Source organism: Rhinopithecus bieti, unplaced genomic scaffold (genome assembly GCF_001698545.2).
Source record: "Rhinopithecus bieti isolate Rb0 unplaced genomic scaffold, ASM169854v2 scaffold_13195, whole genome shotgun sequence".
Classification (NCBI taxonomy): domain Eukaryota; kingdom Metazoa; phylum Chordata; class Mammalia; order Primates; family Cercopithecidae; genus Rhinopithecus; species Rhinopithecus bieti.
Window position 1 is genome coordinate 295,803 of NW_016807329.1, and position 27,335 is coordinate 323,137.

The following is a 27,335-nucleotide window of genomic DNA, read 5'->3' on the forward strand; positions in this document are numbered from 1 at the left end:
TTTTTTTTTTTTTTTTTGAAGATGGAGTTTTGCTCTTGCTGCCTAGGCTGGAGCGCAATGACGTGATCTCGGTTCACCGCAGCCTCAGTCTCTCAGGTTCAAGGGATTCTCCTGCCTCAGCCTCCCTAGTAGCTGGGATTATAGGCATGCGCCACTCCTCCCGGCTAATTTTGTATTTTTAGTAGAGACGGGGTTTCTCCATGTTGGTCAGGCTGGTCTCGAACTCCCGACCTCAGGTGATCTGCCCGCCTCGGCCTCCCAAAATGCTCCCAAAAGGCATGAGCCACTGTGCAAGGCCAAGATTTTGTTTTAAAGTAAAATTTTGTTCATTGACTTTCTTCCACAGAATAAGTAACTAAGTGAATTTGGATGTTAAACATTCGAGACTATTAGGCTTGTTTAAAAGTAATTTTACTTTAAATTAAATCGAGTGATTTCTGATGTAATTGCATATCTGAGGCAAAAGAATAGGGAAAGGTGAATGAAGGGCTTCACTTTAATAGAATGTAGAACAGGTGGCGTTAGAAATGTTTTGATTTGTGAATAATTCTGACAGTAATAAAAAGAAAAAAATGTTTTGTTCTTTTAAAATCTTTTCTAACAGTCGCTTCCTCTGATGAGATGATGAAGAGCTATGTGGCCTGGGACAGAGAGAAGCGGCTGAGCTTTGCAGTGCCCTTTAGAGAGATGAAACCTGTCATTTTCCTGGACGTGTTCCTGCCTCGAGTCACAGAATTAGCGCTCACAGCCAGTGACAGACAAACTAAAGTACTTCTATTTTTTATTTCACCCATTATTTAGCTCCTGTTGCTTTAAAAATACATATTGGTTAGGATATGGAGAACACATTTCAGCCATTCCAATATTAGTATTTTTCTGTTTTCTGTAATACAGTAATTGGAAAACTACTTACTTATTAGAAGTCAGTGTCATTGAGAAATGGAAGTTACATAAATCGTCTTAATAGATAACTGGGCTGGGTGTGGTGGCTCATGCCTGTAATCCCAGCACTTTGGGAGGCCGAGGCGGGCAGATCACTTGAGGTCAGGAGTTTGAGACCAGTCTGGCCAACATGGTAAAACCTGATCTTTACTAAAAATACAAAAATTAGGTGTGCTGGCGTGCGAGTGTAGTCTCAGCTACTTGGGAGGCTGAGGCAGGAGAATCGTTTGAACCCGGGAGGCAGTGGTTGTAGCGAGCCGAGATTACACCACTGGATTCTAGCCTGGGCGACAGAGCGAAACTCCATCTCAGAAAAAAAAAAAATTGCCTTTCAAAACATTAATATACCAAAAGCTTTTCTTTATATAAAATGCAATATAAAGGGCATTTAGAGTGATATTTCGTCTATGCTTGGTTATCCTCTTCAGTCTGGGAGTTTAGAAACAGATAATCTCAAATTTTCATACAAGCATACGTTGGTGATACTGCAGGTTCAGCTCCAGACCACAGCAATAAAGTTAACATCTCAGTGTAGCAAATCACACTAGTTTTTTGGTTTTTCAGTACATGTAAAAGTTATGTTTACACTCTACTGTGGTCTATTTAGTGTGTAATAGAATTAGAACTTCATATACATACTTTAAAATGCTTTATTGCTTAAAAATGCTAACAAAGTGAGCACATGCTGTTGGAAGAATTGAGCCAGTAGAATTTTCAACAAGGGGTTGCCACAGACCTTCAATTTGTTAAAAAACACATTGTGTCCAAAGCCTCGTAAAATGAGGTATGCATGTATTAATTTGTAAATTTTCTATAGTGCTTCAAAAAATATTTTTACTAAAAGTGATAGTTTAAAATGTGCTAACAGATGAAGCAAAGTTATATAGTTCTTTAATATGGCAACAGTGAAATATACTTCTCAAGAATGTATTAGTGTCAGTTTCTAAAGCTTTAAATTTTAATTTTTGTTCTTGGATAAAAAACAAAGTGAACAGAATCATTAGTATTATACAGCAAGAAATGCTAATTCCAGTTAATTTATATTTGGTTTACGTGATAGTTATGTGCAATGAAATTTTTCTTCTTAAAGGGCTAAATTGAGTGACATTTCACATATTCTCTCGTCTTCAATGTGATAACTTAGATGTTGCTGACCTCCTGGTCTGTTTTAGGTTGCAGCCTGTGAACTTTTACATAGCATGGTTATGTTTATGTTGGGCAAAGCCACGCAGATGCCGGAAGGGGGACAGGGAGCCCCACCCATGTACCAGCTCTATAAGCGGACGTTTCCTGTGCTGCTTCGACTTGCGTGTGATGTTGATCAGGTAAGGGCTTTGAATCTGAAACAGTTGTAACTGAAACTTTAACTGAACTTTTTAAACTGAAACTTTAAAAAGTTTGGTTTCTCTAATTCAGTAGTCAACAGAGCAGTGGAATTACCTGGAGATCATTAAGAATGATACTGCTCCCTGGCTGCTACCCCAGGTCCTCTGGTTTAATTGGTCTTGGGCATGACCTGGGCACCAGAACTTCTAAAAGCTCTCCCCTCCACTTTCAGTGTGTCTCGAAGTTTGGGAATCGCTGTTATAGTTAAAAGTTACTGAGAGTCCAGGCATCTGAAGGTGAATTAGCTGTCACCCCTCTCATGGACAAACATAGTCTTTCACAGAGGGAAGAAAAGAGAAATAACCATGGGCCAGGTGTGGTGGCTCACACCTATAATCCCAGCACTTTGGGAGGCCGAGGTGATTGGATCACCTGAGGTCAGGAGTTCAAGACCAGCCTGGCCAACATGGTAAAACCCCTGTCTCTACTAAAAATACAAAACTTACCTAGGCGTGGTGGCGCGTGTCTATAATCCCAGCTACTCGAGAGGCTGAGGCATGAGAATCACTTGAACCCAGGAGGTGGAGATTGCAGTGCACTGAGATCACGCCACTGCACTCTAGCTTGGGAGACAGAGCAAGACTCATTCTCAAAACAAAAAAAAAAAAAAGAGAGAGAGAGAGAACTAACCATGGCTGACAAGTGGCCTATACTATGACTTTATGGACAAATCCTTCACTGCTGCCATGAGGCAGAAAAAGGTAAGAAATCTTCTGAGTTCATTTTATGAGTCTAGCATGACCTGAATATCAGGGTATACACGTAAAAAGGAAAATGAAATACAAAACTCATTCATAATGCAGTTGGAAAATTCTGCAGTATACATGTGTGGATATAGTCCAGCAGTATGTTCAGATGCACTGTTATTAAATAGAGTTCATAGTGAAAACTGGAAACTTACCACAGAAGTAGATTTAACATAGCATTGAACCTCTCCGTGGAAGCCTGGGAGGCATTTGGCAGCTCCTGATGAAATAATAGTTTCACATGATGTTTAATGTGATAGAATGTTTGCCTGAATCTTGCAGCCAGGTCATCCTCTGTGTGAAGTACTGACACTCCCTTGCGCTTCCACCCAGCATGGGAGCACGGCCTGTTTCTGGGAGTGGTCAGTGCTTTACTTGGAGTTAGTTATTTCCATGTTTAGCATCCTAACCTCTCAAGGTCTGTGAGTCCCCTGAGGGCACGGGCAGAGCCTGGTATTCCTTGCTCCCTCTCCAGCATCTACCCCAGCACTTGGCACTTGGCAATTAAAAGACACTTGTCAGGAGACCAGTAAGGCTAGGACATCAGCCCTACTAACTATTTGGGAGATTCTATTCAATACTGTAGGATAAGAAAATCACAGAAGGAATATTAGGAAGGAGAAAAGATTACTATAATTGTTTCCAAATCTGGAAAGCCCAAGCGTAAGCATATTAGCTGATAAACTCTAAGAATTAATAAAGGAAAAAGCTGATGAATTATAAACCCATAATTCTCATTATCTGTTTTCATGTTATTCTCATATATTTCATATATTAGTATTGACCACTTGGAAAATATGTCTATAACATCTTGTTCATAACAGCATAAAAAAAAATGTCTAGGAATAAACTTCAGTGTGCCAGGCAAATGTATTTTATGACTATAGAAGATGAATAGCTTATGTACCTGAGTTAGACATTATTGAAAAAAAATGTCAAGTTTCCCCAAATCAATTAACTCTGGTATAATTCCAGTAAAAAATCCAGAATTAATTTTATTTTTGAACTTAAAAATAATCTGAAGGAGTAATTGCTTGAGCCTAATAAGCAAGACACGTTTTGAAAGGGTAGTGTGCTGGAGGGAGTCTAGTGTAGCAAATGTTAAAAAGGGGCCTTAACGGAGTGTAAGAGGCTGAACCAGTGCACAGATGGCTCAGTGGGAGAGGTAGGTGCTAGAAAGTGTGTATATGAAAATTGTGTCTATGGTAGGGGGCCATTTAAGTGGGAAATGGGTCATTTGATAAATGATATTAGGTCAAATGACTAACATGTTAAAGAAAAAATTTTGACATTCGTTAAAGATGTTAAGGAAAACTACTAAAGGGGAGGCTATTCCAGTGGGCTTTTACACTGCTGGAGAGGGATTGGGCTCTACTCCAAATACTTATTGACCAGGGGGATTGATAGCCAAGGAGCAGGGTCAGGGTCAGTGGATGGAAAATCACTAAGAGGTATATTGGGGGAACCAGCCCCCAATATTTCATCGTAGGTTCTTTTCTATTTTCCCTAAGGATCGGCCAGTCTGCGAAATAAAGAGTACAAAGAGAGAAATTATACAGCTGTGCCTCTGGGGGTGACATCACATATTGGTAGGACTGTGATGACAACCTGGAGCCACAAAACCAGCAAGTTTTTATTAGGGATTTTAAAGGGGGAGGGGGTGTACGAACAGGGAGTAGGTCACAAAGATCACATGCTTCAAAGGGTAATAAAGGTCACAAGGCAAGGCAAAATTAGAATTACTGATGAGGGCCTATGTCCCACTGTGCACTCATTGTCTTGATAAACATCTTAACAGGAAACAGGATTTGAGAGCAGGCAACCGGTCTGACTAGAGTTTACCAGGCTGGAATTTCCCAATCCTAGTAAGCCTGAGGGTATTGCTGGAGACCAGGGCATATTTCATTCCTTATCTCAACTGCATAGGACAGACAGTCCCAGAGTGGCTGTCTGTAGACCTACCCCCAGGAATGCATTCCTTCCCCAGGGTCATTCCTTGCTGGGAAAAGAATTCAGTGATACTTCTCCTACTCGCACATCCGTCTATAGGGTTTCTGTGAGAAGAAAAATATGGCTCTGTTCTGCCCGACCCCGTAGGCAGTCAGACCTTATGGTTATCTTCCCTTGTTCTCTGAAAATCGCTGTTATTCTGTTCTTTTTCAGGGTGCACTGATTTCATTTTGTTCACGCACACATAATTTACAATCAATTTGTACAATAGTAGTCCTGAGGTGATGTACATTCTCAGCTTATGAAGATAACAGGATTAAGAGATTAAAGACAGGCATAAGAAATTATGAGTATTGATTGGGGAAGTGATAAATGTCCATGAAATCTTCACAATTTATGTTCAGAGATTGCAGTAAAGACAGGTGTAAGAAATTATAAAAGTATTATTTGGGGAACTGATAAATGTCCCTGAAATCTTCACAATTTATGTTCTTCTGCCCTGGCTCCAGCCAGTCCCTCCGTTGGGGTCCCTGACTTCCCGCAATAGAGAAAACATCAGACATAAAGAGGATTGTGGCTAAACCAACCTAAGAGTGTTATGGCTGAAGATGGGCCAGGGTGACCAAACACTGCCTGGGAGCTGGTGGGAGATGACGAATTAGATTATATATCAAGGGGAGAGGGGTTTTCGCTGAACTGACCCACCAGAGTTCTTGGTAAAATTGGACTAATAGAGATGAACATGGAAGCCCAGAAGTCAAGGCCTAGTTGAGAAGAGTTCAGAGGAGCCTGACTAGAGTTAGGGTAAGGGAAAGAGTCTTTGTCACAAGTGAAGAAACTAATTGTAAATCAATAAGATTTGGAAGGAAAAACAAACTGTAAATAAATTACAGAAAAATGTAATGACTACATAGCTTGTCTGTCTGTGTATGTCTTTAAGTCTTGGGGTCTTTTTTGTTGATAACACATCAGTTTATAATATAAAAATGTTCAAAGATAAAAATGAACCTTCACGTCACCCCTTTCACATGCTTGTTCCCTGGGAAAAGATGTTAGATCCTCTGGAAAGTCTGGAGAATGTCTTTATAATAACACATCTTGACATGTGCATAGATGTTTTGTTAAGAAAAAGTAGACTCGTAGCATTTCAAAACGTTTTCTTCTGTGTGCAGTGTGATTTCTGCTCCTTGGATGGATTTCATTACCGTTCCATAATCGGCATCCTTCTGTGTCTTTCTATAACGTTTGTACAGATAGGGAGACACATAAAAGTGTTAATGTATTGATGGTTTTGACCTTATAAATGTTTAAGACTACTGAATGGGACAAAACCAACATTGTAACATATACATAATGTGCAACATACTACTGAATAAATCAGATTTAAAAATAGACAAAAGTATAAAGAAAAAAATAGGCAGCTCATAAAAGAAGAAATGTAAATGGCCGATGGAATGTATCTTAAAATAGTCAACCTTTTCGTAAACAAGGAACTTCAAATTAAAATGATTGGCTACTGTCAAGTATTTAAAAGATGGACAATGTTTGGTGTTGCCAAGGGCACAAGGAAAGAACCCTGTGCGTCATGGTTGGTGGGGCAATGCAGGCACAGTACTCTGCAGCTGGGCTCGGACTGGGTGACCACAGCCCTGGCATAGCAGCTTCCTTACAACAGAGCTGCTTAAACAGTTTGCTCAGGACTCTCCACTCTGCATGGTAGTCATAATTTAGAAATACTTGCATTTCTAGCAGTAGGGTTCTGCCAGCTGGGTTGTGGTATGTCCTTAGTTGAAGTACTGGGCAGCTAGTGAAAACACTGGTAGAGTGCATATGTTTACGTGGAAAGTACTCTAAGGAAGAAACCAGTTACTGGTTTCTTCCAGGAAGACAGGAGCTCTGCCTCCTTGGCAGATTTTTTTTTGTTTTTACATGTGCATATACACATATTTAAATATATATAAATTGGCTGGGGGTCAGGAGTTCGAGACCAGCCCGGCCAACATGGTGAAACCCTGTTCCTGCTAAAAATACAAAAATTGGTCGGGTGTGGTGGTGGACACCTGTAATCCCAGCTACTTGGGAGACTGAGACAGGAGAATCATTTGAACCCAGGAGTCAGAGGTCGCAGTGAGCCGAGATTGTACCACTGCACTCTACCCTGGGCGACAGAGCAAGACTCTGTCTTAAAAAAAAAAAAAAAAAGTATACAAATAAAATATTTTGAAAGTTCACAGTAGTTACCTTTGGGATGTAGGACTGGAGCGGGATGGTTTTCTAGAAAGGGGTATGTATATATTGTATATATATCTAGCTATGTATACATGTATTAAAAAACTTTTGTACTAAGAACAAAACAGTATGATTCTTTTGTGGGAAAAAAAAAGTGATACTTTAAGACCAGGTTAAACTTTCAGACTGAAAGTTAAGACCCTTTTATATTGATTAATCTTAAAAATTGCTTCATAGAGGCCAGTGAAGGTATTGGGGGAAAAATACCTTCAAAGACTGGAAAGACTATTTGGAAGAGTCTCTGAGTTGTTTATTCTGAGCCCTGGGACATTTTGCATCATTTTCGAGGTGATATTAACTACAGTATGGACCTCTAATATCAAAGTACTTAATTGGTGAGCTCAATAACTGTGGGGAATAAAGGTCTGGTTAGCTCAGTGCTCCTATAAAAAACCTGGCCTCTGAGGCAGAAATGTACAGGATATCAGTGTAGGGAGTGTTCGCCTTAACTTACACCACAAGCATTTTACTTTTTTTTGACGAAGTCTCACTGTCTGGAGTGCAGTGGCACAATCTTGGCTTATTGCAACCTCCACCTCCCAGTTCAAGCGATTTTCCTCCCTTAGCCTCCCAAGTTGCTGGGATTACAGGCGACCACCACCACACCCGGCTAATTTTTGGATTTTTAGCAGAGAAGGGTTTTCACTATTTTGGCCAGGGTGGTCATAAACTCCTGACCTGAAGTGATCTCCCCTCCTCAGCCTCCCAAAGTGCTGGGATTACAGGCGTGAGCCACCATGCCTGGCCATTTTAATTTTTTTTTTTAGACGCGGTGTCCTTCTGTCACCTATGCTGGAGTGCAGTGGCACAATCATAGTTCTCTGCAGCCTCCACCTCCTGGGCCCAAGACACTCACCCGTCTCAGCCTCCTGAGTAGCTGGGACTACAGGCACGCACCACCATGCCTAGCTAATTAAAAAATAATTTTTTTAGAGACAAGGTCTTGCTATATTGCCCAGCATGGTCTTGAACTGGCTTCAAAAGACTCTCCGGGCTTGGCCTCTTAAAATGCTGGGATTACGGGCATGAACCACTGTGCCTGGCCAGCATTTTACTCTCATGTATAATGAGGATTAGATTTGTTACAGTTTGTCTAGCTAATTGCTTTGATCCACTTCTCTTACTGCTCCAAGATGGCCACATGGTCACACCTCCACCAGGCCACTAGATTACACTTCCAAGCTTCCAGGAAGACAGGATCTCTGCCTTCTTGGGTATGGATTTACTTGTCAGAAGGGAGGAGCCCAGGCCTGGAGACATCTTGGATTTTACAAAGCCGGGGAGTACGGGACTCCTGGCTCCTGGAGAGGCTTTATTTATGTTCCAGAAGATTAGACCTAGGATCCTTTTCATCCTATCTCCATAGAGGTTTTTCTCCCTCCTTTTGGCAGCAGTGGGAGAGGCAGCTTCCTCTTTGTCCTACATATAAACAGATTAAATCTGTTTTTCTATGTTCCTCCCCTGTGGTGCAGGCTTTGAATTTGTGTATATAGCACATTGATTGGGCTTTCATTTTGTCACCACAAGGAGGGACAGTTAGGCTGTGGGGAACCACAGGGTTATTATTTGCTTTGTATAATAGTTGAATGGTGAGGATCTGTCTGTAATCCAGGATATCTTGTGTGCATGTTCAAGATCAGATGAATAAAGATGAGTATTAAAAACCCAACAATATCTATCCTAAATTGTCCTCCCAATCAGAGGAACAGGGAGCTTTAATTGCATATTTTTCTTTGCTGGACTCCTCATCATGGGATTAAACTGGAAAAGGAAACTAATGGGACTGGGGATGGTGGCTCATACCTGTAATCCCTGCATGTTGGGAGGCTGAGGCAGGAGGATCACTTGAGGCCAGGAGTTGAAGGCCAGCCTCAGCAGCATAGTGGGACCCTGTCTCTACTAAAAAGAAATTTTAGGTTAACTGGGTGTGGTGGTACATGCCTGTAGTCCTAGCTATTCTGGAGGCTGAGGTGGGAGAGGACCACTTGAGCCTGAACTAAAAAGGGAAAGTAGTACAACCATGGTAGTAGTATTGCTTAATTTTATACTGCAAATGGCATTTAAATGGAACTCTTTACAGAGTAATATTTCTTTAACGTGAAGGGAATTAACTTTAATGGTATTCTTTCTTCAGGTGACAAGGCAGCTGTACGAGCCACTAGTTATGCAGCTGATTCACTGGTTCACTAACAATAAGAAATTTGAAAGTCAGGATACTGTCGCCTTACTAGAAGCTATATTGGTAAGTAATAGTTGATTCTTTTCCTCTTATTCCCATTGATTAGTTGTATTTGATGTTTGTTTATTTATTTATGATTTTGAGACAGAGTCTTGCTCGGTCGCCCAGGCTGGAATGCAATGGCATGATCTTGGCTCATTACAACCTGCGTCTCCCAGGATCAAGCAGTTCTCCTGTCTTATCCTCTTGAATAGCTGGGACTACAGGCGCGCTCCACCATGCCTGCTTAATTTTTTGTATTTCAAGTAGAGACGAGGTTTCACTGTGTTGGCCAGGCTGGTTTTACTGCTGACTTCAAGTGATCCGCCCACCTCAGCGGTGAGCCGGGCACAGTGCCTCATGCCTGTAATCCAACACTTTGGGAGGCTGAGGCAGGCAGGTTGCGTGAGCCCAGGAGTTGGAGACCAACCTGGCCAACATGGAGAAACCCTGTCTCTACTAAAAATACAAAAATTAGCTGGGTGTGGTGTTACACACCTGTAGTTCCAGCTCCCCAGGTGGCTTAGGCATGAGAATTGCCTCAACCTCGGAGACAAAGGTTGCACTGAGCTGAGATTGCGCTACTGCACTCTAGCCTGGGCGACAGAGTGAAACTGTCTCAAAAACAAACAAAGAATAAGAAGAATTTCTGAGCATATCCAATTTTCTCCTATACTCAGATTCAATAACTAAAGACCCTGGAAACAGCAGTTCACCTTTTACACAGAACTCTCCTGACACAGAGAAGCAGCGTCTTAGAATTTGGTCGCCATCTCACTGAGGGCAGAGGCAGTGAGGCCAGCTAAACTGTAGTGTCTTGATGCTTATTTTACTATAAGTTTTGAACCTGTGCAAATAAGTTGATGTTGCCTGCACAGTCCTGGTTATGCTGCTGGCAGTGTACTCTGAGTGTGACCTTTCTTTGTAGTCATGTTAGGGGCAGGGGAGAGTGAGTGAACATTTGTTAAGGTGGTGACATAATTAAACCTGTAGTTTAATTCCCTGCAGTGTCTACCAGTGAATCCTACCTATAATAAATACAGTTAGTTAAAATTAATTTATGGCTTATTTGCATTCAGATGGTTTCATTATCATGTTTCTGTTAAAAAGTTTTTATTTTAGTTGTTTTCTGTTTCTTTTCTCCCTTTTGATCCTTGAAGGTAGATTAAGTAAGAGCTTCAGAAAGAAATCTGATAAGTAAAACGAGATAGTTGAGGAAAGAAAAGGTAAAGAAGCAGCGTGAACTCAGTAGCACAGCACTCAAGTGAAGGAGGGCCATGGGTTTCCTGGTGAGAGCTGCTATTCCCTGCATCACCATATGGCACCGGTGACCTCTGCTCTTAGAAGCAGGAAGCACCCTCTCCTCCCATTCCCGTGGCTTGTGTTGCCTTTTTGGATTCTAATTACCTCTGCAAGAAAGGATTTGTGTATAGCAGATAACTGGAAGTGTTAGGCAGAACTCTTTTATTTCAGTGTTGAGTGTACATTTTCAAGTTAAACTTTTCCTTTATAGATCTGAGAGAGTGTCATGACCAGAAGGAAACAAAGCATAAAGTAGAATACATCTCTGTGTGGTCGTTGGTCAAATGTCCATAGCTGTTTTTGGCAGGGCCTTTTTGGGGGCTGCTCTTCATGCCTCCATAGGATTTTCCTTTATGGAGCAGTACAGTTTCTTTGGAACTTCCAAGGGTCTTATTTTCTTTAACTTCAATATGCAAAGTGTCTCAAATGCTGTTATGGGGTAAAATCAACAATCAGAATTCCTCTGAAATTCTTAGGATATAGCCATTTTGTTTTTTTTTCAGGGAAGGGAAAGATTGTTTTGTTATAATTAAAATTTTCTCTCCCTTCATGGCTTTTCAGTTTATTAATTTGTTTAAAAGAAAATGTTTTCATTATGTCAGAAGGAAGTAGTTATATAAGCCTAGATTCTGGATACACTATGGAGATTGGTTTTACTAATGTTTATGTTTTTCTTGACTAGTGCTGTAAATTAATTTTTAACCTACGTTAGTTAGGCTTAGAGATAGACCAAGGGTATTCAGTTGTTAGTGGTTATAAAAATTAGTAAACTCAAGGTCTCTTTGTTTTGTTTCAGGATGGAATTGTGGACCCTGTTGACAGTACTTTAAGAGATTTTTGTGGTCGGTGTATTCGAGAATTCCTTAAATGGTCCATTAAGCAAATAACACCACAGCAGCAGGAGAAGAGTCCAGTAAACACCAAATCGCTTTTCAAGCGACTTTATAGCCTTGCGCTTCACCCCAATGCTTTCAAGAGGCTGGGAGCGTCACTCGCCTTTAATAATATCTACAGGGAATTCAGGTTTGTAAAGCTACACCACAGGGAAGAGAAACTTGTGGTTTTGAAAAGTGACTTGGAGTTTCACTCTGTGTATCCGTGTGTCATATATCCTGCATTTAGTAAGTAATTATGTGCTGGATGCTGTGCTGTCTTTTGGAAATTAAAAAGTGAATTAAAATTCAGTTTGCACTCCAGAAGCTTGGAAACTGCTGAGAAATGCATATAAACACTGTCTCAGCCATTTCGGAAATGCAACAAAAGACACATATACAGGGGCTTTGAGTTTCTCAGAGGAGGAGTAGCTAATCCGGGGTGAGCACATAAGCTGTGGCCTCTTGCTAGGGTTTATATTGGAGATGAGACTTGAAGGATAAATGGAAGTCAGCCAAGGCATTTTAGATCATAGTTAGTGGGGTGGTGGGGGGTAGAGATAAGAAACAGGAAGGTGTCTGAGGCGATAAAGGCCTTTGAGGTTTGGAGGCAGGTGTTGTGAGGCTGGTGAGGAGGGCTCTGCCTGCTGTAGCAAGGAGCGTAGGTCACCTCTAGTGACAGAGGGTCTGTGGAATAGTGGGTGCAGGGAGAGATGCATTTAGATTTCCTCCTAAAATCCACTTGCTGGCAGCTGTGTAGAGGGGTGGGTCTGAGTAGACTGAAGACTGGGACACCAGTGAAGAGGCCATTTCAGAGGTCCAAGAAAAAAGACAAGTGGTCACTGACCTAAGGTAGTGGTGTTCATTCATTCATCCAGCATTCCTTATTAGGAATATTGTGTACCACATTTACCTGTGTAGTCTCACATCCTGCACATGTACCCCTGAACTTAAAAGTTGAAGGAAAAAAAAATGATGTGCCAGGCCTGTGCCCATGTTGGAGGTACAACGATACAGCCCTTCATGAGGGTTACATTTCAGAAGGACACGTAGATAATAGCCACATAGGCAAATGAGCAGTTCTGCAGACACAAGGGACAGAGGCACTGGTGTGGAAACAGCGTGTGTTGCCTCTTTGGTTCATGTAGCTTTTTCTTGAGGAAGTATCTTTGAGAAGTATTTTAGGTTGTTTCATGGTTTTTCTTTTTTTTTGTTGTTGTTCTTTTGTTTTTGGAGACGGAGTCTTGCTGTGTCACCCAGGCTAGAGTGCAATGGCGTGATCTCGGCTTACTGCAACCTCTGCTTCCTGGGTTCAAGCGATTTGCCTGCCTCAGTCTTCTGAGTAGCTGGGATTATAGGCGCCCACCACTACGCCTGGCTAATTTTTGTATTTTTAGTAGAGACAGGGTTTCACCATGTTAGTCAGGCTAGTCTTGAACTCCTGACCTCAGGTGATCCCTGCCTCAGCCTCCCAAAATTCTGGGATTGCAGGTGTGAGCCACACACCTGTTTCATGTTTTAAAATACTGAGCCCTTTTATTCTTTTTTGTCTGAGACAGGGTCTTGCTCTGTTGCTCAGGCTGGAGTGCGGTGGCAGGATCATGACTCACTGCAGCCTCAACCTCGTGAGCTCAAATGGTCCTCCTGCCTCAGCCTCCCTGGTAGCTGGGACCACAGGTGTGCACCACTGCACCCAACTAATTTTTTTTTATTTTTTGTAGAGACAGGGTGTCACTTTGTTGCCCAGGCTGGTCTCGAACTCCAGGGCTCAAGTGATCTTTATAGGCATGCACCACCACACGCAGCTGAGGCTTTAAAAAAAAAAATCAAATTTAATTAATGTGTGCCTTCTTTAATTCCATTCCTTTTCTTTGTCCTTTCGGCTTTATTGTTTTCTTAGGCGAGGTTTCCTATTCTTTATTTTACAGGGAAGAAGAGTCTCTGGTGGAGCAGTTTGTGTTTGAAGCCTTGGTGATATACATGGAGAGTCTGGCCTTAGCACATGCAGATGAGAAGTCCTTAGGTACATTTTGCTTCAGTGTTCTGTCTGCCTTACAGGTCTGAAAAGTTTCCCCAATGAGGAGTTAAGACTGTGTGATTCTCTTATAAGGCTTTTTTTTTTCCCCAAGAGTTCTATATAAATCAAATGTGAAGAGAAGATAAGCCCCTTTAGTGCCTCAAATCCAGCTTGTTAATGATTTTTTCATGCCCTCATTCTCTTTGACTCACCATATACTCCTGGTGGCCATTGAGCTTGACCCTGGTTGGTTGCAGATTCTGCCCAGGGCAGGGGAGACAACAAAGCCAGTCAGACACTATGATGCTATGATGTGATGACAGAACATGAAAATGTGCAGATATGGTGCTGAAGAAGCTGGATGTGATAACCACTGAGATGTGGTCAGTGCTTCTGCACTCAACTCGTGATCATTTAGAAAGTAGAAAGTGGGTCTCATTACGGGACTGTGATAAAGCTGTTTCGTCCATGATGAAGGAATATTATAAAGATACCAAGTCAGAAGTAGGCTAAAATAGCTAAGAGAGTAATAAATGATTATAATTAAATTCTATGCAAGAAGCTTTTAGGAACTACATAGAGTTGTTGAGCTAGAAGACTTCTTAACTCCCCGTTGGTCCTAGCACGTGATGTAGTTGGGGCGCAGAGGCCCAGGCATGTCAGTGACTGAGAGGGCCACACAGATGTGGCAGGACTCTATCACTGATACAAGTCTTGACTTATTTTATTTTATTTTATTTTATTTGTTTATTTTTTGCGATGGGGTTTTGCTCCTGTCCCCCAGACCGGAGTGCAATGGTGCGATCTCAGCTCACTGCAACCTCCACTTCCTGGGTTCAAGTGATTCTCCTGCCTCAGCCTCCTGAGTAGCTGAGATTACAAGGGCCTGCCACCACGCCTGGCTAATTTTTGTATTTTTAGTAGAGTTGTTTCTCCATGTTAGCCTGGCTGGTCTATAGCTCCTGACCTTATGTGATCCACCTGCCTCAGCCTCCCAAAATGCTGGGATTACAGGTGTGAGCCACTGCACCCGGCGACTTTATTTTTTAAAAAGACAAACTGAGCTCTGTTATCCTTCATGTTGATAGTCTGCTGTGAGCAAAAATGTTTAAAATTTAGTCCTCATTGTCAAATAGCTTAAATTTGCTTTGTTTATCTTGATTTTCCATATAGGTGAATTTTTTCAACAAGTGAAACTTTTTTTGTGATCACTGACATATTTAAAAAAACATAGAAAGAAAACTTTTTCTTGGTGACACAGGTCAAAATAAGATGTATAAGGCTCCTTTCCTAAATAATTCCAGACTTCTATGGGTGACTTCACCATCTTACCTCCGTTGTCCTTCTCCAGAGGCTGTATTACTAAACGATACTATAGTTTATCCTGCATAGGAAGGGAGGTCAAGGGACTTATACCCCTTTAAAATAGCCACAAATTGAAGTCCACAGGCTCTGGCCTGGTATGTGGGTTTTGTAATACCTGCAAGGTCTCTTCCATTTCAGGTCCATTAGGAGAAGCTGTGCTTTGGGTGGCCGAGGTAGTGGTGGTAACAGTTTCTAGTTAGGTGTGGCATTGCTCTGTGTGTGTGTGTGCATACCATGCTATCCTGCAGTCTTAAATACGGGTTTTGTGTTCATTTTTGAATATGCAATGTGAACCATTTATCTAAATTTATTGTTCTTAGGGATGAAAACATTAAATCTTTAGTGAAATTACCTTTTCAGTTAAAAATTAGGCCAACAAATTTACAATACAAATTTAATAATCAGCTATATATGCCTTCTTTGGAAATATGTCTTTGTACTTGAGAACAGGTACAATTCAACAGTGTTGTGATGCCATTGATCACCTATGCCGCATCATTGAAAAGAAGCATGTTTCTTTAAACAAAGCAAAGAAACGACGTTTGCCAAGGTAGGTGATCTTGCTTCCTTTTCCGTCTTTTCCCACAACATAAAACTAATTCTTAGCTAATAAAGGACAACCTGGGATGGATCTGTGGAAGTGTAAGGAATTACTTCCTAAACAAGGAATGTGTGGAAGTGTGAAGAGTTCGTTTTCAAAAAACGTTAAAAAGCTTTGTGTTTGAAAATACTTGATTTAAGGGATAAAGTGTAAGGTATTTGATCTGGGTTGAGATAGTAGATACAAATTGAAAATTAGTTTTATAATGGATGTTTTGTTTAATATGCACTAATTTTGAATATGTTTTGATGTGGATGATTTGACTAGAATATGCATGAACCATTATTCAGTAAATTTTGAAGTGTGTGAACTGAATGTTCAAATAGTAACATCTTGACAGACATGGAATTATAAAATTAGGAAATGAAACTGCTTAGAGCCAAGGCTGGGGTGTTGGCCAGTGGTTTCCAGTTTTTGCCCTTATTCCATCCCAGTAGTGTTGCTTTCTTCGATAGGGTGAGTGCCCTCCATGAGCCCCTCCAGATCTCTGCAGGGTGTCTGGGGACGTCTATTGTCCATGGTAGTGACCGCCACTCTGGAGAAGCACAGTTCTGTGTGTGAACTGGATTAATATTTTCTCTGTTGTTTTAAAGTTGATTCTTCCAGATTCTACTATTAACTTACGATATCGGTTTAATTCATTGGTTCTAACTTGAGCATGCATTAGAATTACCTGGAGATCCAGTTAAAACACAGATTGCTGGGCTGGCCCCACCCTTAATTTCTGTGTACACTTGGGGTAGGGCCAGATAATTTGCATTTGTAACAAGTACACAGGTAATGTTGGAACAGCTGTCCAGGGACTACACTTTGAGAAGCACTGCTTTACAAGGTACGTTGCAAAGGAAATGTGAAAATACTTAGTGCTGTTCTTTTAAGGAGAACTTTTTAATTTTTCCCCACATGAAAAAATGAACATGAGCAGCATTTAGGACCCCTTTCACCTATGTTATTTTGATTGCACTCTAATTATAATAAATTAAAAATAAGTTGAATGCCTTTTAGTGAGGTTTCTACATGTATCTGTGTGATAAAGATGAGTTTATGATTTCTAGAGCCTTGGTAGCTGAATGTTGCATGTTGGAGAGGGACTAATGACAGTATGCTGTCTCTGTGCAGAGGATTTCCACCTTCCACGTCATTGTGTTTACTGGATCTGGTCAAGTGGCTTTTAGCTCATTGTGGGAGGCCCCAGACAGAATGTCGACACAAATCCATTGAACTCTTTTATAAATTCGTTCCTTTATTGCCAGGTATGGTAATCTGTATATCTTTAATTTTACTACAGTTTGCTTTATTATCCCATTTAAAAGAAGCAAAGAGGAATTGAGTAATTGGGTGATCATTGCAGTTAACATGATATTCAATTAAGATTCAGAATGTTAACAGTTGATGAGTTAATGCAGTTCTATTTCAGCATGTGATTAATAAGAAATTGCCAGCATCCTAAGTCTGAATAATCTCAAATCATTATGATGTTAAAGGAAAGCAGTGAACCTGTGCTTTTCAGTAATTGCTAAACCATTAAACTGCTTATGGACTGAAATAATTTCTCAGGAATAAATGTGTTGTTCAGTTTTGTCCATTAAGTCCATACCCAGGTTTGATAGTTTGGGAGTGGGGAAGCTGTGCTCAGGACAGATCAGGTCCTGCCTTCCCCCATTGTGGGCTGTCACAGCCCCGTGCCATGCGTGGTGCCTCGGGTGAGATGGGTGCGCTGGTTCCTTGGCAAAAGTTGGGGTGAGTTCTCTCTGGGCTTTTTCTTCATGGAACAAGAGGAAAAAAGTTACTTTATGTATTTCCGGGCTTCTAAAACTTAGAAGGACTCTAATTTTTGTTATACTATAGGATATATTAGAATGTTATATACTACATATTATATACTATAGAGTATGTTTAAATACATACTATAATTGAGTTCATATGTATATAGCACATATATGCTATATAAGTAATAAAGTGTAAATTTACTGTACTATATCATTTTACATACATAATACAAATGTGTATCTGTGTTTTAATTTAGATAATTGTTTAAAAAACATTAGCATTTAAAAAAAAATTTTTTTCCCCCCGAGACAAAGTCTTGCTCTGTCGCCCAGGCTAGAATGCAGTGGCACCATCTTGGCTCACTACAACCTCTGCGTCCTGGGTTCAAGCAATTCTCCTGCTTCAGCCTCCTGAGTAGCTAGGATTACAGGCATGTGCTACCACGCCAGGCTAATTTTTGTATTTTTAGTAAAGACAGGGTTTTACTGTGTTGGCCAGTCTGATCTCAAACACCTGACCTTGTAATCTGCCAGCCTCTGCCTCCCAAAGTGCTGGGATTGCAGGCATGAGCCACCACGCCTGGCCTAGCATTTTCAATTTGCTTAATGTGTTTAGCTAACAGTTTTTTTTTTTTTTTTTTATGTTAAGTCATTCTCACAGCAACCTTGTGAAATTTCTCATTGAAGAGTAGACCAGTGGCTGGGGAAGGGCTGGAGGGCAGTGGGAGGCATTTTTTCTATATTTAGTAGAAACTGAGACCCTGATAGTATGTTAGTAGAGCTGCTTAGGGGCAGACCACTATCTCACATTGAGTCTGTGACTCTGGTAGTGCATGGGATTTCTTGTGTCCTCAGCTGTATTGACCACAGGCATTTCTAGTGCTATTCTCTTCTAAGTTGCCTATGATAGGGACCTCATGTATTCTGAACTAAATAGAGTTCCACCTCTCAGAATTGATTTTGTTGGACAAAGGCTTCTAGGTAGTAGGTGAGCCTTGCCCTTCTTCCAACAGGTAATTTGTATAATATTAAGGAGCCTTCCTTGATTTATCTCTTCTGTGGCCTTCCAGGGTGTAACCACCTTTCTCCTTTGGTATTTTATCCCCCAGTGGGTATTTTTGTTTTCTTTTGTTTTTTTGCTTTTCAGTTTTAGAGACAAAGTCTCACTATGTTGTCCAGGCTGGACACAAACTCCTAGGCTCATGTGGTCCTCCTGTCTCAAGCTCCTTGGTAGCTGGTACTGCAGGTGTGCAGCACCTGTTTGTTTTTAAGAGACAGGGTCTCCCTCTGTTGCCCAGGCTAGATTGCAGTGACATGATTATAGTTCACTGCAGCCATAAACTGAGCTTAAGTGATCCTCCTTTCTCAGCCTCTTGAGTAGCTGGGAACACAGGCGTGGCTACCAGGCCTGGCTAATTTTAAAGTTTTTTTTATAGAGATAGGGTCTTGGTATTAATATGTTGCCCAGGCTAGTCTTGAGTCCTGACCCCAAGCAGTCTTCCTGCCTTGGCTTCCCAAAGTGCTGGGATTACAGGTGTGAGCCATTGCATCTAGCTTCCTTCAGTGGTTTTTAAGCGTCTGTGTCAGGTGTCTCTTTAGCTCACTATGTAGCAGCAGTCCTGGGTACATGAACACCCAGATCAGTAGGACTTGACGACAGGTGCAGGGTTGTCCCTCTGACGTGTGTCCAAGAGAGACAGCTCCTGGTGGCTTCTGAATACTGAGACTCAGTGTGGCCCAGGCCCAGAAACAGCAGGTCTTCAGTGGAGACAAAGGAAGAAGTAGGGCTGGGCAGGCTCCCCAACCCCAAGCGTGCTTGTCTGCGTCTTCAGCTTCTCTCTCTACTTGTGATGTTCACTTGGCTGCTCTCTCTCGATCTGCCTTTCTTTGTCCTTTCTATCATTTTCCTTCTGTCGTTCTTGAGGTAAAATTTAAATATCTTACTATTTATTTTTTGCTCATTATTACAGATTTCTTTGTCTCCTCTTAGTGAAAGTAACAGAACATTACAGAATATTCCTCTTCTTAATGTACAAAATGTTCTCTCTCTTTTTTTTTTTTTTGAGACCGAGTCTCACTCTGTAGCTGAGGATGGAGTGCAGTGGCGTGATACTGGCTCACTGCAACCTCCACCTCGTTTAAGCAATTCTTCTGCCTCAGCCTCCTGAGTAGCTGGGACCACAAGCATGCACCACCACGCCGGGCTGATTTTTGTATTTTTAGTAGAGATGGGGTTTCGCCATGTTGGCCAGGCTGGTCACGAACTCTTGACCTTAAGTGATCCATCCATCTCAGCCTCCCAAAGTGCTGGGATTACAGATCTGAGTCACCAGCCCTAGCCGAATGTCCTTTTTTTTTCACACCATTCTCCTACCTCAGCCTCCCGAGTAGCTGGGACTACAGGCGCCCACCACCTTGCCCGGCTCGTTTTTTGTATTTTTTTTTAGTAGAGATGGGGTTTCACCATGTTAGCCAGGATGGTCTCGATCTCCTGACCTCGAGATCCGCCCGTCTCGGCCTCCCAAAGTGCTGGGATTACAGGCTTGAGCCACCGCGCCCGGCCAAATGTTCTCTTTTTAATACATCAGAGATTTGAATTCTTCATTAGAGTCAGAATGATTTGACATTTTCGGTGCTACTGATTTCAGAGCATACAGAATGCAGTTTTATGTATTTGTCTTTTTAATTGAGAAGAAGTTTAATATTTAAAAGAAAATTTCTTGGAAAAAACAGCTTATTGGATTCTCTTATTTAACAAATGCTGCACTTATGTGTGGTAGATGTTATTCTAAGCATATGTTCAAATATTAACTACTTTAATTCTGCTAATCTTTGTAACTGTCCAAGAGGTAGATATTATTGTTCTCATTTGCAAATGCTGTTTTGTGACTTAAAGGAATAATGATTTTTAAATAAAAAGGCAGGGGAAAGAGTATTAGTATGCAGCTACTCCAAATGGTGTCCAACTATTTTTATAATGTTTAAGGAACCTGAAGAGAATGGCTGTGTTGGAAATACATTCTTGGAAGTTATTACAGTGAAACAAATTGAATGCATAGTAAAATGAAAAAAGATTGTCCCATATCATTTTGAAATTTTAGGTATAAAGATTAAAGAAATGTAGGTATGTGTGTATTTTAATTTTGTTTCTTTTTAAAGGCAACAGATCCCCTAATTTGTGGCTGAAAGATGTTCTCAAGGAAGAAGGTATCTCTCTTATCATCAACACCTTTGAGGGGGGCGGTTGTGACCAGCCCTCGGGCATCCTGGCCCAGCCCACCCTCTTGCACCTGCGGGGGCCATTCAGCCTGCAGACCACGCTGTGCTGGCTGGACCTGCTCCTAGCTGCGCTGGAGTGCTACAACACTTTCATTGGCGAGAGAATTGTGGGAGCGCTCCAGGTTTTGGGTAGGTCACCCTTGCCTCTTGCTGGTGTATGTCATGCTGCCAGGGTCACCCTTGGCAGTGGCTCTGCCAGGTCAGAATCCCAGCGACATGACAATAGGTGCTGTGCGGCTGCCTTGCCCGTGCTTTCATGTCACCTCACCACGAGGGTTCCTTCCTTCACACTTCAAAGTTGACAAATACAGTTTTTCTCATAGTTTTATATAATTGAAAAAGTTATACTTTCTGGTGTGTTGTAAATGTTGACATTTTAAATACACAAAACTATTAGTATTACTTTAAGAAAATGTATTCCACGAACAATAAATACTGTAGCAGTTTTATATACAACATCATTGGCTTTAAAATATAGCTGCTTTATTAGAAATTTTGCAGAGTCCCTGAATTCATATTATCATTTCATACCCTTCAAATGATTTTATCCTAAAGTATTAAGTTTTTTTGCTTAAGATTTTACTATATCCCTATCTATGTCTTTTTAATGAAAAGGTGTATATGTTTAAAGATTCCTTGGCTGGGCGCAGTGGCTCTCTCCTGTAATCCCAGGACTTTGGGAAGCCAAGGCAGGAGGATCACTTGAGCCCAGGAGTTTGAGACCAGCCTGGGCAACATGGCGAGACACTATCTCTACAAAAAATACAAAAGCTAGTCAGGCGTGGTGATGCACACCTGTGATCCCAGCTGCTAGGGAGTCTGAGGTGGGAGGATCGCTTGAGCCTGGAAGGTTGAGGCTATAGTGAACCGTGATTGTGCTACTGTACTCTGGCCTGGGCAATAGAGTGAGACCCTGTCTCAAAAAAAATTTTTCTTCTGTGTTATGATTATGTTTATTATTAGTGCACATTACATTTTTCACTGCCACAACAAATATAAAAATTTTGATAATTGTTACATATAAACTGTAAAATTACGTGGTTGGAATTCTATTTTTGTATGTATAGATTTTAGTATTAAAAAAACTTGTTCATGGCTGGACGCGGTGACTCACACCTGTAATGCCAGCACTTTGGGAGGCCGAGGCAGACATATCGCCTGAGGTCAGGAGTTTGAAACCAGTCTGGCCAACATGGAGAAACCCCATATCTACTAAAAATACAGAAATTAGCCAGGCGTGGTGGCAGGTCCCTGTTAATCCCAGCTACTCTGGAGGCTGAGGCACAAGAATCGTTTGACCCCCGGAGGCGGAGGTTGCAGTGAGCTGAGATCGCACCAGTGCACTCCAGTGACTCTGTCTCAGAAAATAAAACAAAACAAACTTGTTCACATAAATAAGTGCCATATTTGATTTATTCTAAAATGAACATTTTCCCATATTTAACAGATCCATGGTTGCAGTGTGTCTTACAATTCAATATTCTGTTGGATTCAAGGATATCTGGTTTTTGAGAATAATTCTTTTTTTTTCTTGGAAATGGAGTCTCTATCGCCCAGGCTGGAGTGTAATGGCACGATCTCGGTTCACTGCAAGGTCCACATCCCGGGATCATGCCATTCTCCTGCCTCAGCCTCCCGAGTAGCTGGGACAGGCGCCTACCACTGCGCCCAGCTAATTTTTTGTATTTTTAGTACAGACGGGGTTTCACTGTGTTAGGATGGTCTTGATCTCCTGACCTTGTGATCCGCCCACCTTGGCCTCCCAAAGTGCTGGGAGCCATGGCGCCTGGCTGAGAGTAATTCTCTTTTTTTTTTTTTTTGAGACGGAGTCTCGCTCTGTCGCCCAGGCTGGAGTGCAGTGGCCGGATCTCAGCTCACTGCAAGCCCCGCCTCCCGGGTTCACGCCATTCTCCTGCCTCAGCCTCCCGAGTAGCTGGGACTACAGGCGCCCGCCACCTCGCCCGGCTCGTTTTTTGTATTTTTTAGTAGAGACGGGGTTTCACTGTGTTAGCCAGGATGGTCTCGATCTCCTGACCTCATGATCCGCCCGTCTCGGCCTCCCAAAGTGCTGGGATTACAGGCTTCAGCCACTGCGCCCGGCCGAGTAATTCTTAATGTAAGTTATCTCAGTTCTTGGAATACATCAAAATGCATGTTATCAAAATTATTTTTAATGAGGTCAGTTGACAGTTTGATTGACTTTCCTTAAATTATGTTGGAAACAAAGAATTAGAAACTGTGAGACTTACAAAAAGACTTTCTTACTCAATCATTGCCTTTACTCTTTCAACAGTATACAAGTATTTTAAATTGTCCCTTGGTGCTCTGAAGGGCTGTGTACCTTAGAATAATAAACTATAGTTAGACTGGAGAGAGGTGAGGGTGGGTCTGTCTTTCATTAAGCAGGAGAGTCGTGATGAACAGGCTGAGAAGGGAAAGGAGAACCAGCTCCAGGGTGTTTTCAGACAAATGAGTTTTATGACAAAGCCCTTTTGAGGATGGATCTGAAAGTTGATTCCATAAGATGACTGGTGCCTGGCCGGGCGTGGTGGCTCAAGCCTGTAATCCCAGCACTTTGGGAGGCCGAGACGGGCGGATCACGAGGTCAGGAGATCGAGACCATCCTGGCTAATACGGTGAAACCCCGTCTCTACTAAAAAAATACAAAAAACTAGCGGGTGCTTTGGCGGGCGCCTGTAGTCCCAGCTACTCAGGAGGCTGAGGCAGGAGAATGGCGTGAACCCGGGAGGCGGAGCTTGCAGTGAGCTGAGATCCGGCCACTGCGCTCCAGCCTGGGCGACAGAGTGAGACTCCGTCTCAAAAAAAAAAAAAAAAAAAAAAAAGATGACTGGTGCCCGTCCACACCTGCTTGAAGACTGCTCCATAATTTGTTTCTGTCCTTTGAAGGACAGGATTTTTTACTTTTTCATTATTAATAGCATTCATTATTAATAACAATGCTAAAAAGAACATTCTTACAACCACACCTCTACAATTCTGCAGTCATTTCATTAGGTTAAAATTTCAGTGCTGGATCAAAGCATAATGAGTTTTTAAACATTTGATAGAAATTGGCATGCATATTTTTTAAAACTTGGTATGAATTGCCAAATTGCCCTTTAAAATGATCATATTAATTTATCTTCTCACATGTAATGTTTGAGAATAAAGACCTGACCTTCCATCAGTGTGTCCTTTTGATATGAGAAGCAATAACTGCCACTTTATTCAGCTATTATTAAGCTGTTTCTTTTGAAAAATTTTGAACTTTTGCTGAACGTATGTCATACCTATACTTAGAGAAGCAATTTTATATTAATCTTAGTGGAGTTGAAAAGAAGCATATATTAATATTTTATTATAATTGCTTCCAGGTACTGAAGCCCAGTCTTCACTTTTGAAAGCAGTGGCTTTCTTTTTAGAAAGCATTGCCATGCATGACATTATAGCAGCAGAAAAGTGCTTTGGCACTGGGGCAGCAGGTGACAGACCAAGCCCCCAAGAGGGAGAAAGGTACAACTACAGCAAATGCACCGTTGTAGTCCGGATTATGGAGTTCACCACGACTCTGCTGAACACCTCCCCAGAAGGATGGAAGGTAGGCTGCTCTGTTAATTTGAGGTCAGTTTTTTTTACTAGAAAACTGCTTCAAAGGTTTCTATTAGAAGGGATTTTGGCTTAAAAAAATTATTATGATTATTATTATTATTATTTTTTGTCCTCTCAACCCAGCTTTTCCTGACTTCGGAAAGAACCAGGAAGAGAAGGCCAGGTTTTGGCTTTTCTAAAACTTTGCATTCTCAGAAGAGTTATCTGTCAAAATAAATTTGTCAGTTTATTTTAGTTGACAAAAACTGTATTTATGTTATACAGCATGATGTTTTGATATGGTTTGCCTTGTGGAATGGCTAAATCAAGCTAATTAATGTATCTGTTACCTCACATGTGTAACATTTTTTGTGATGAGAACTTTTAAATCTATTTTCTTAGCAATTTGCAAAATTACAATGCATCGTTAATAACTACAGTCATGGTGAACCATCTATTGAAAATCATGAAACTTTGCATGTCCTTCAGAGTTTCGTTGTGTGAATAAAATACAAAATAGTTTTTTCTAATTGTTTTATTGGATCCTGTATTTTATGCTGTGATCGAACATTTACCTTAGGAAACACATACTAGCAAATATTTATAGATGTATCCATGAGGCTTATTGTGTAAACAAACTCCAGTCAGTTCATTCAGGGAATCTCTGCCAGGTGCCTATGGCACACCAGGCCCTGGGATGCAGCAGTGTCCTGAGTCAGGGGCTGGGAAACCCTGTCCATGGATACAACCCCACTTGCTGCCTGCTCCGTAGATAAAGCTATATAGGAGCATGTGCACCTCTCTCCACCTGTTGTCTGTGCTGCTTTCTTACCAGACGCGTAAGGAGTTGTAGCAGAGACCGTCTAGCCCACAAACCTCACGTGTTTACGCTACCCCTGTTTTACAGAGAAACTCTGTCCACCTCTCTCTTAGTCAGGCAGAAGTTCCCAATCTCGTGGGCCCTACACTCTGGTGAAAATAGAAATGCTGGCTGACGAAGTGTTTTTATCAAACCATCTGTTATAGCTCCTGAAGAAGGACTTGTGTAATACACACTTGATGAGAGTCCTGGTGCAGACGCTGTGTGAGCCTGCAAGCATAGGTTTCAACATCGGAGACGTCCAGGTTATGGCTCATCTTCCTGACGTTTGTGTGAACCTGATGAAAGCGCTAAAGATGTCCCCATACAAAGATATCCTGGAGACCCATCTGAGAGAGAAAATAACAGCACAGAGGTGGGTACTTAGGTCACAATCGGGAACGTGTTGTCCTGGAATTTCAGGCCCTAATATGTTGCTGTGCTCCTGCAGCTGCTCCTGCTTCCTCAGGGAAGGCTCATATTAGTGGGGTGTTTGCTGCCAGTGACCTCAATAGTTGCTTAGAAATCACATATAACCAGTGCCTTCCCTGCACCAAACTTAAGCAAACTTCAGATGTGGTTAGCACTGTGTTTGATCTCCATGCTAGCTTAGTGCATATGGATCCTGTTAGGTGTTGCCTCTGCTTTCATAACAGTGCAAACATTTTTTTCAGTGTATCTTAATAATTTAATGAGATAAGAGCTCACCTAATTTACTGTTTTTCTCGCATGGCCAGCATTGAGGAGCTTTGTGCCGTCAACTTGTATGGCCCTGACGCGCAAATGGACAGGAGCAGGCTGGCTGCTGTTGTGTCTGCCTGTAAACAGCTTCACAGAGCTGGGCTTCTGCATAGTATATTACCATCTCAGGTAACTATAACCTATTTGTTTTTACATTTATTTTAGCTTTAGTATGGTAATTAGTGTATTTATTTATATTCTTAAAAGTCCTTTATGTATTGAGCATGCTGAAATGGGAATTATAGAAATACTTGCTCTAGACATGTAGATATTATCTATCTTTATATCTATTATATATCAATATAAGTATGAAAGCAAATGTAAAAATTTATAAATATAAAATGAAAGTAAAATAAAGGACATTCAGATATTTCCAGGGCAGCTTTCTGAAAAACTTTAGGAACTGCTGTTGTACCTTTGTGGCAAGACAACACAAATGAAGAATCTAGCATAGAAAGCAAGGTTGAGCCACAGTGGCTCATACCTGTAATCCCAGCACTTTGGGAGGCTCAGATAGGAGGATTGCTTGAGGCCACAAGTTTGAGACCAGCCTAGGCAACATGGCAGGGATTCATCTCTACAAACAATTTAAAAACACACACACAAAAACATTGTCCAGGAGTGGGTGCCACGGACCCATAGTCCCAGCTACTCAGGAGGCTGAGGTGGGAGGATTGCTTGAGCCTGGAAGCTTGAGGCTGCAGTGAGCCACGATTGTGCCACTGCACTGCAGCCTGGGCGACAGAGTGAGACTTTGTCTCAAAACAGCAAGAACAACAAAAGCAAAGTTGAATTAAAATTTTTCTGAATATAGGAAGGTAATTGTCAGTGCTATCTGAAGTGGGCTTTTTATTTAATGAGAGGAGTGAAGTTATTTTCTTCTAAGAAATATCCTTTTGCTAAGCATTTCAACGTTGGCTTTCTTTTAGTCCACAGATCTGCATCATTCTATTGGCACAGAACTTCTTTCCCTGGTTTATAAAGGCATTGCCCCCGGAGATGAGAGACAGTGTTTGCCTTCTCTAGACCTCAGTTGTAAGCAGCTGGCCAGCGGACTTCTGGAGTTAGCCTTTGCTTTTGGAGGACTGGTAGGAAAAACACCTCTTCATGCTGCACTCCCCTAATAATAGAAATACACATGTCACTTGCAGGTGTCTCTAGAAACTGTCGAATTGGGGTAGTAAGGTTTTAGCTGGACAAGTATTGTATGATTTGCATGAGCCAACTTTCTTTCTGAAAGATTATTTTCTCAATAGTTTAAAAAAAAAAACGGAATAGAACAACATTCTTTTAAATTAAGGTTTTGTCTATCTCACTTTGTTTCCAAAAGGAATTAGCTAGAGAACGTTTTGTGACTATGAAGCTGAGCCGTGTTGACATGTGGCCTCTTCTCTCCTTGGTGGTCCTTCAC

General features: G+C 41.4%; 1 protein-coding gene across 4 annotated transcripts in view; it reads left to right on the forward strand.

The window, feature by feature from the left end:
• The window catches only part of PRKDC (protein kinase, DNA-activated, catalytic subunit), a 186,751-nt gene that overhangs the window by 45,481 nt on the left and 113,935 nt on the right, over window positions 1-27,335 (forward strand). For all 4 annotated transcript variants that reach the window (XM_017881346.1, XM_017881348.1, XM_017881345.1 and 1 more), the window contains exons 24-35: window positions 605-768; window positions 2,115-2,267; window positions 9,448-9,555; window positions 11,630-11,856; window positions 13,634-13,728; window positions 15,538-15,637; window positions 16,808-16,941; window positions 20,617-20,865; window positions 24,111-24,334; window positions 25,351-25,559; window positions 25,921-26,053; window positions 26,854-27,012. In XM_017881346.1, the coding sequence (XP_017736835.1) occupies window positions 605-768; window positions 2,115-2,267; window positions 9,448-9,555; window positions 11,630-11,856; window positions 13,634-13,728; window positions 15,538-15,637; window positions 16,808-16,941; window positions 20,617-20,865; window positions 24,111-24,334; window positions 25,351-25,559; window positions 25,921-26,053; window positions 26,854-27,012 (1,955 nt within the window). The remainder of the gene's footprint in view (window positions 1-604; window positions 769-2,114; window positions 2,268-9,447; window positions 9,556-11,629; window positions 11,857-13,633; window positions 13,729-15,537; window positions 15,638-16,807; window positions 16,942-20,616; window positions 20,866-24,110; window positions 24,335-25,350; window positions 25,560-25,920; window positions 26,054-26,853; window positions 27,013-27,335) is intronic.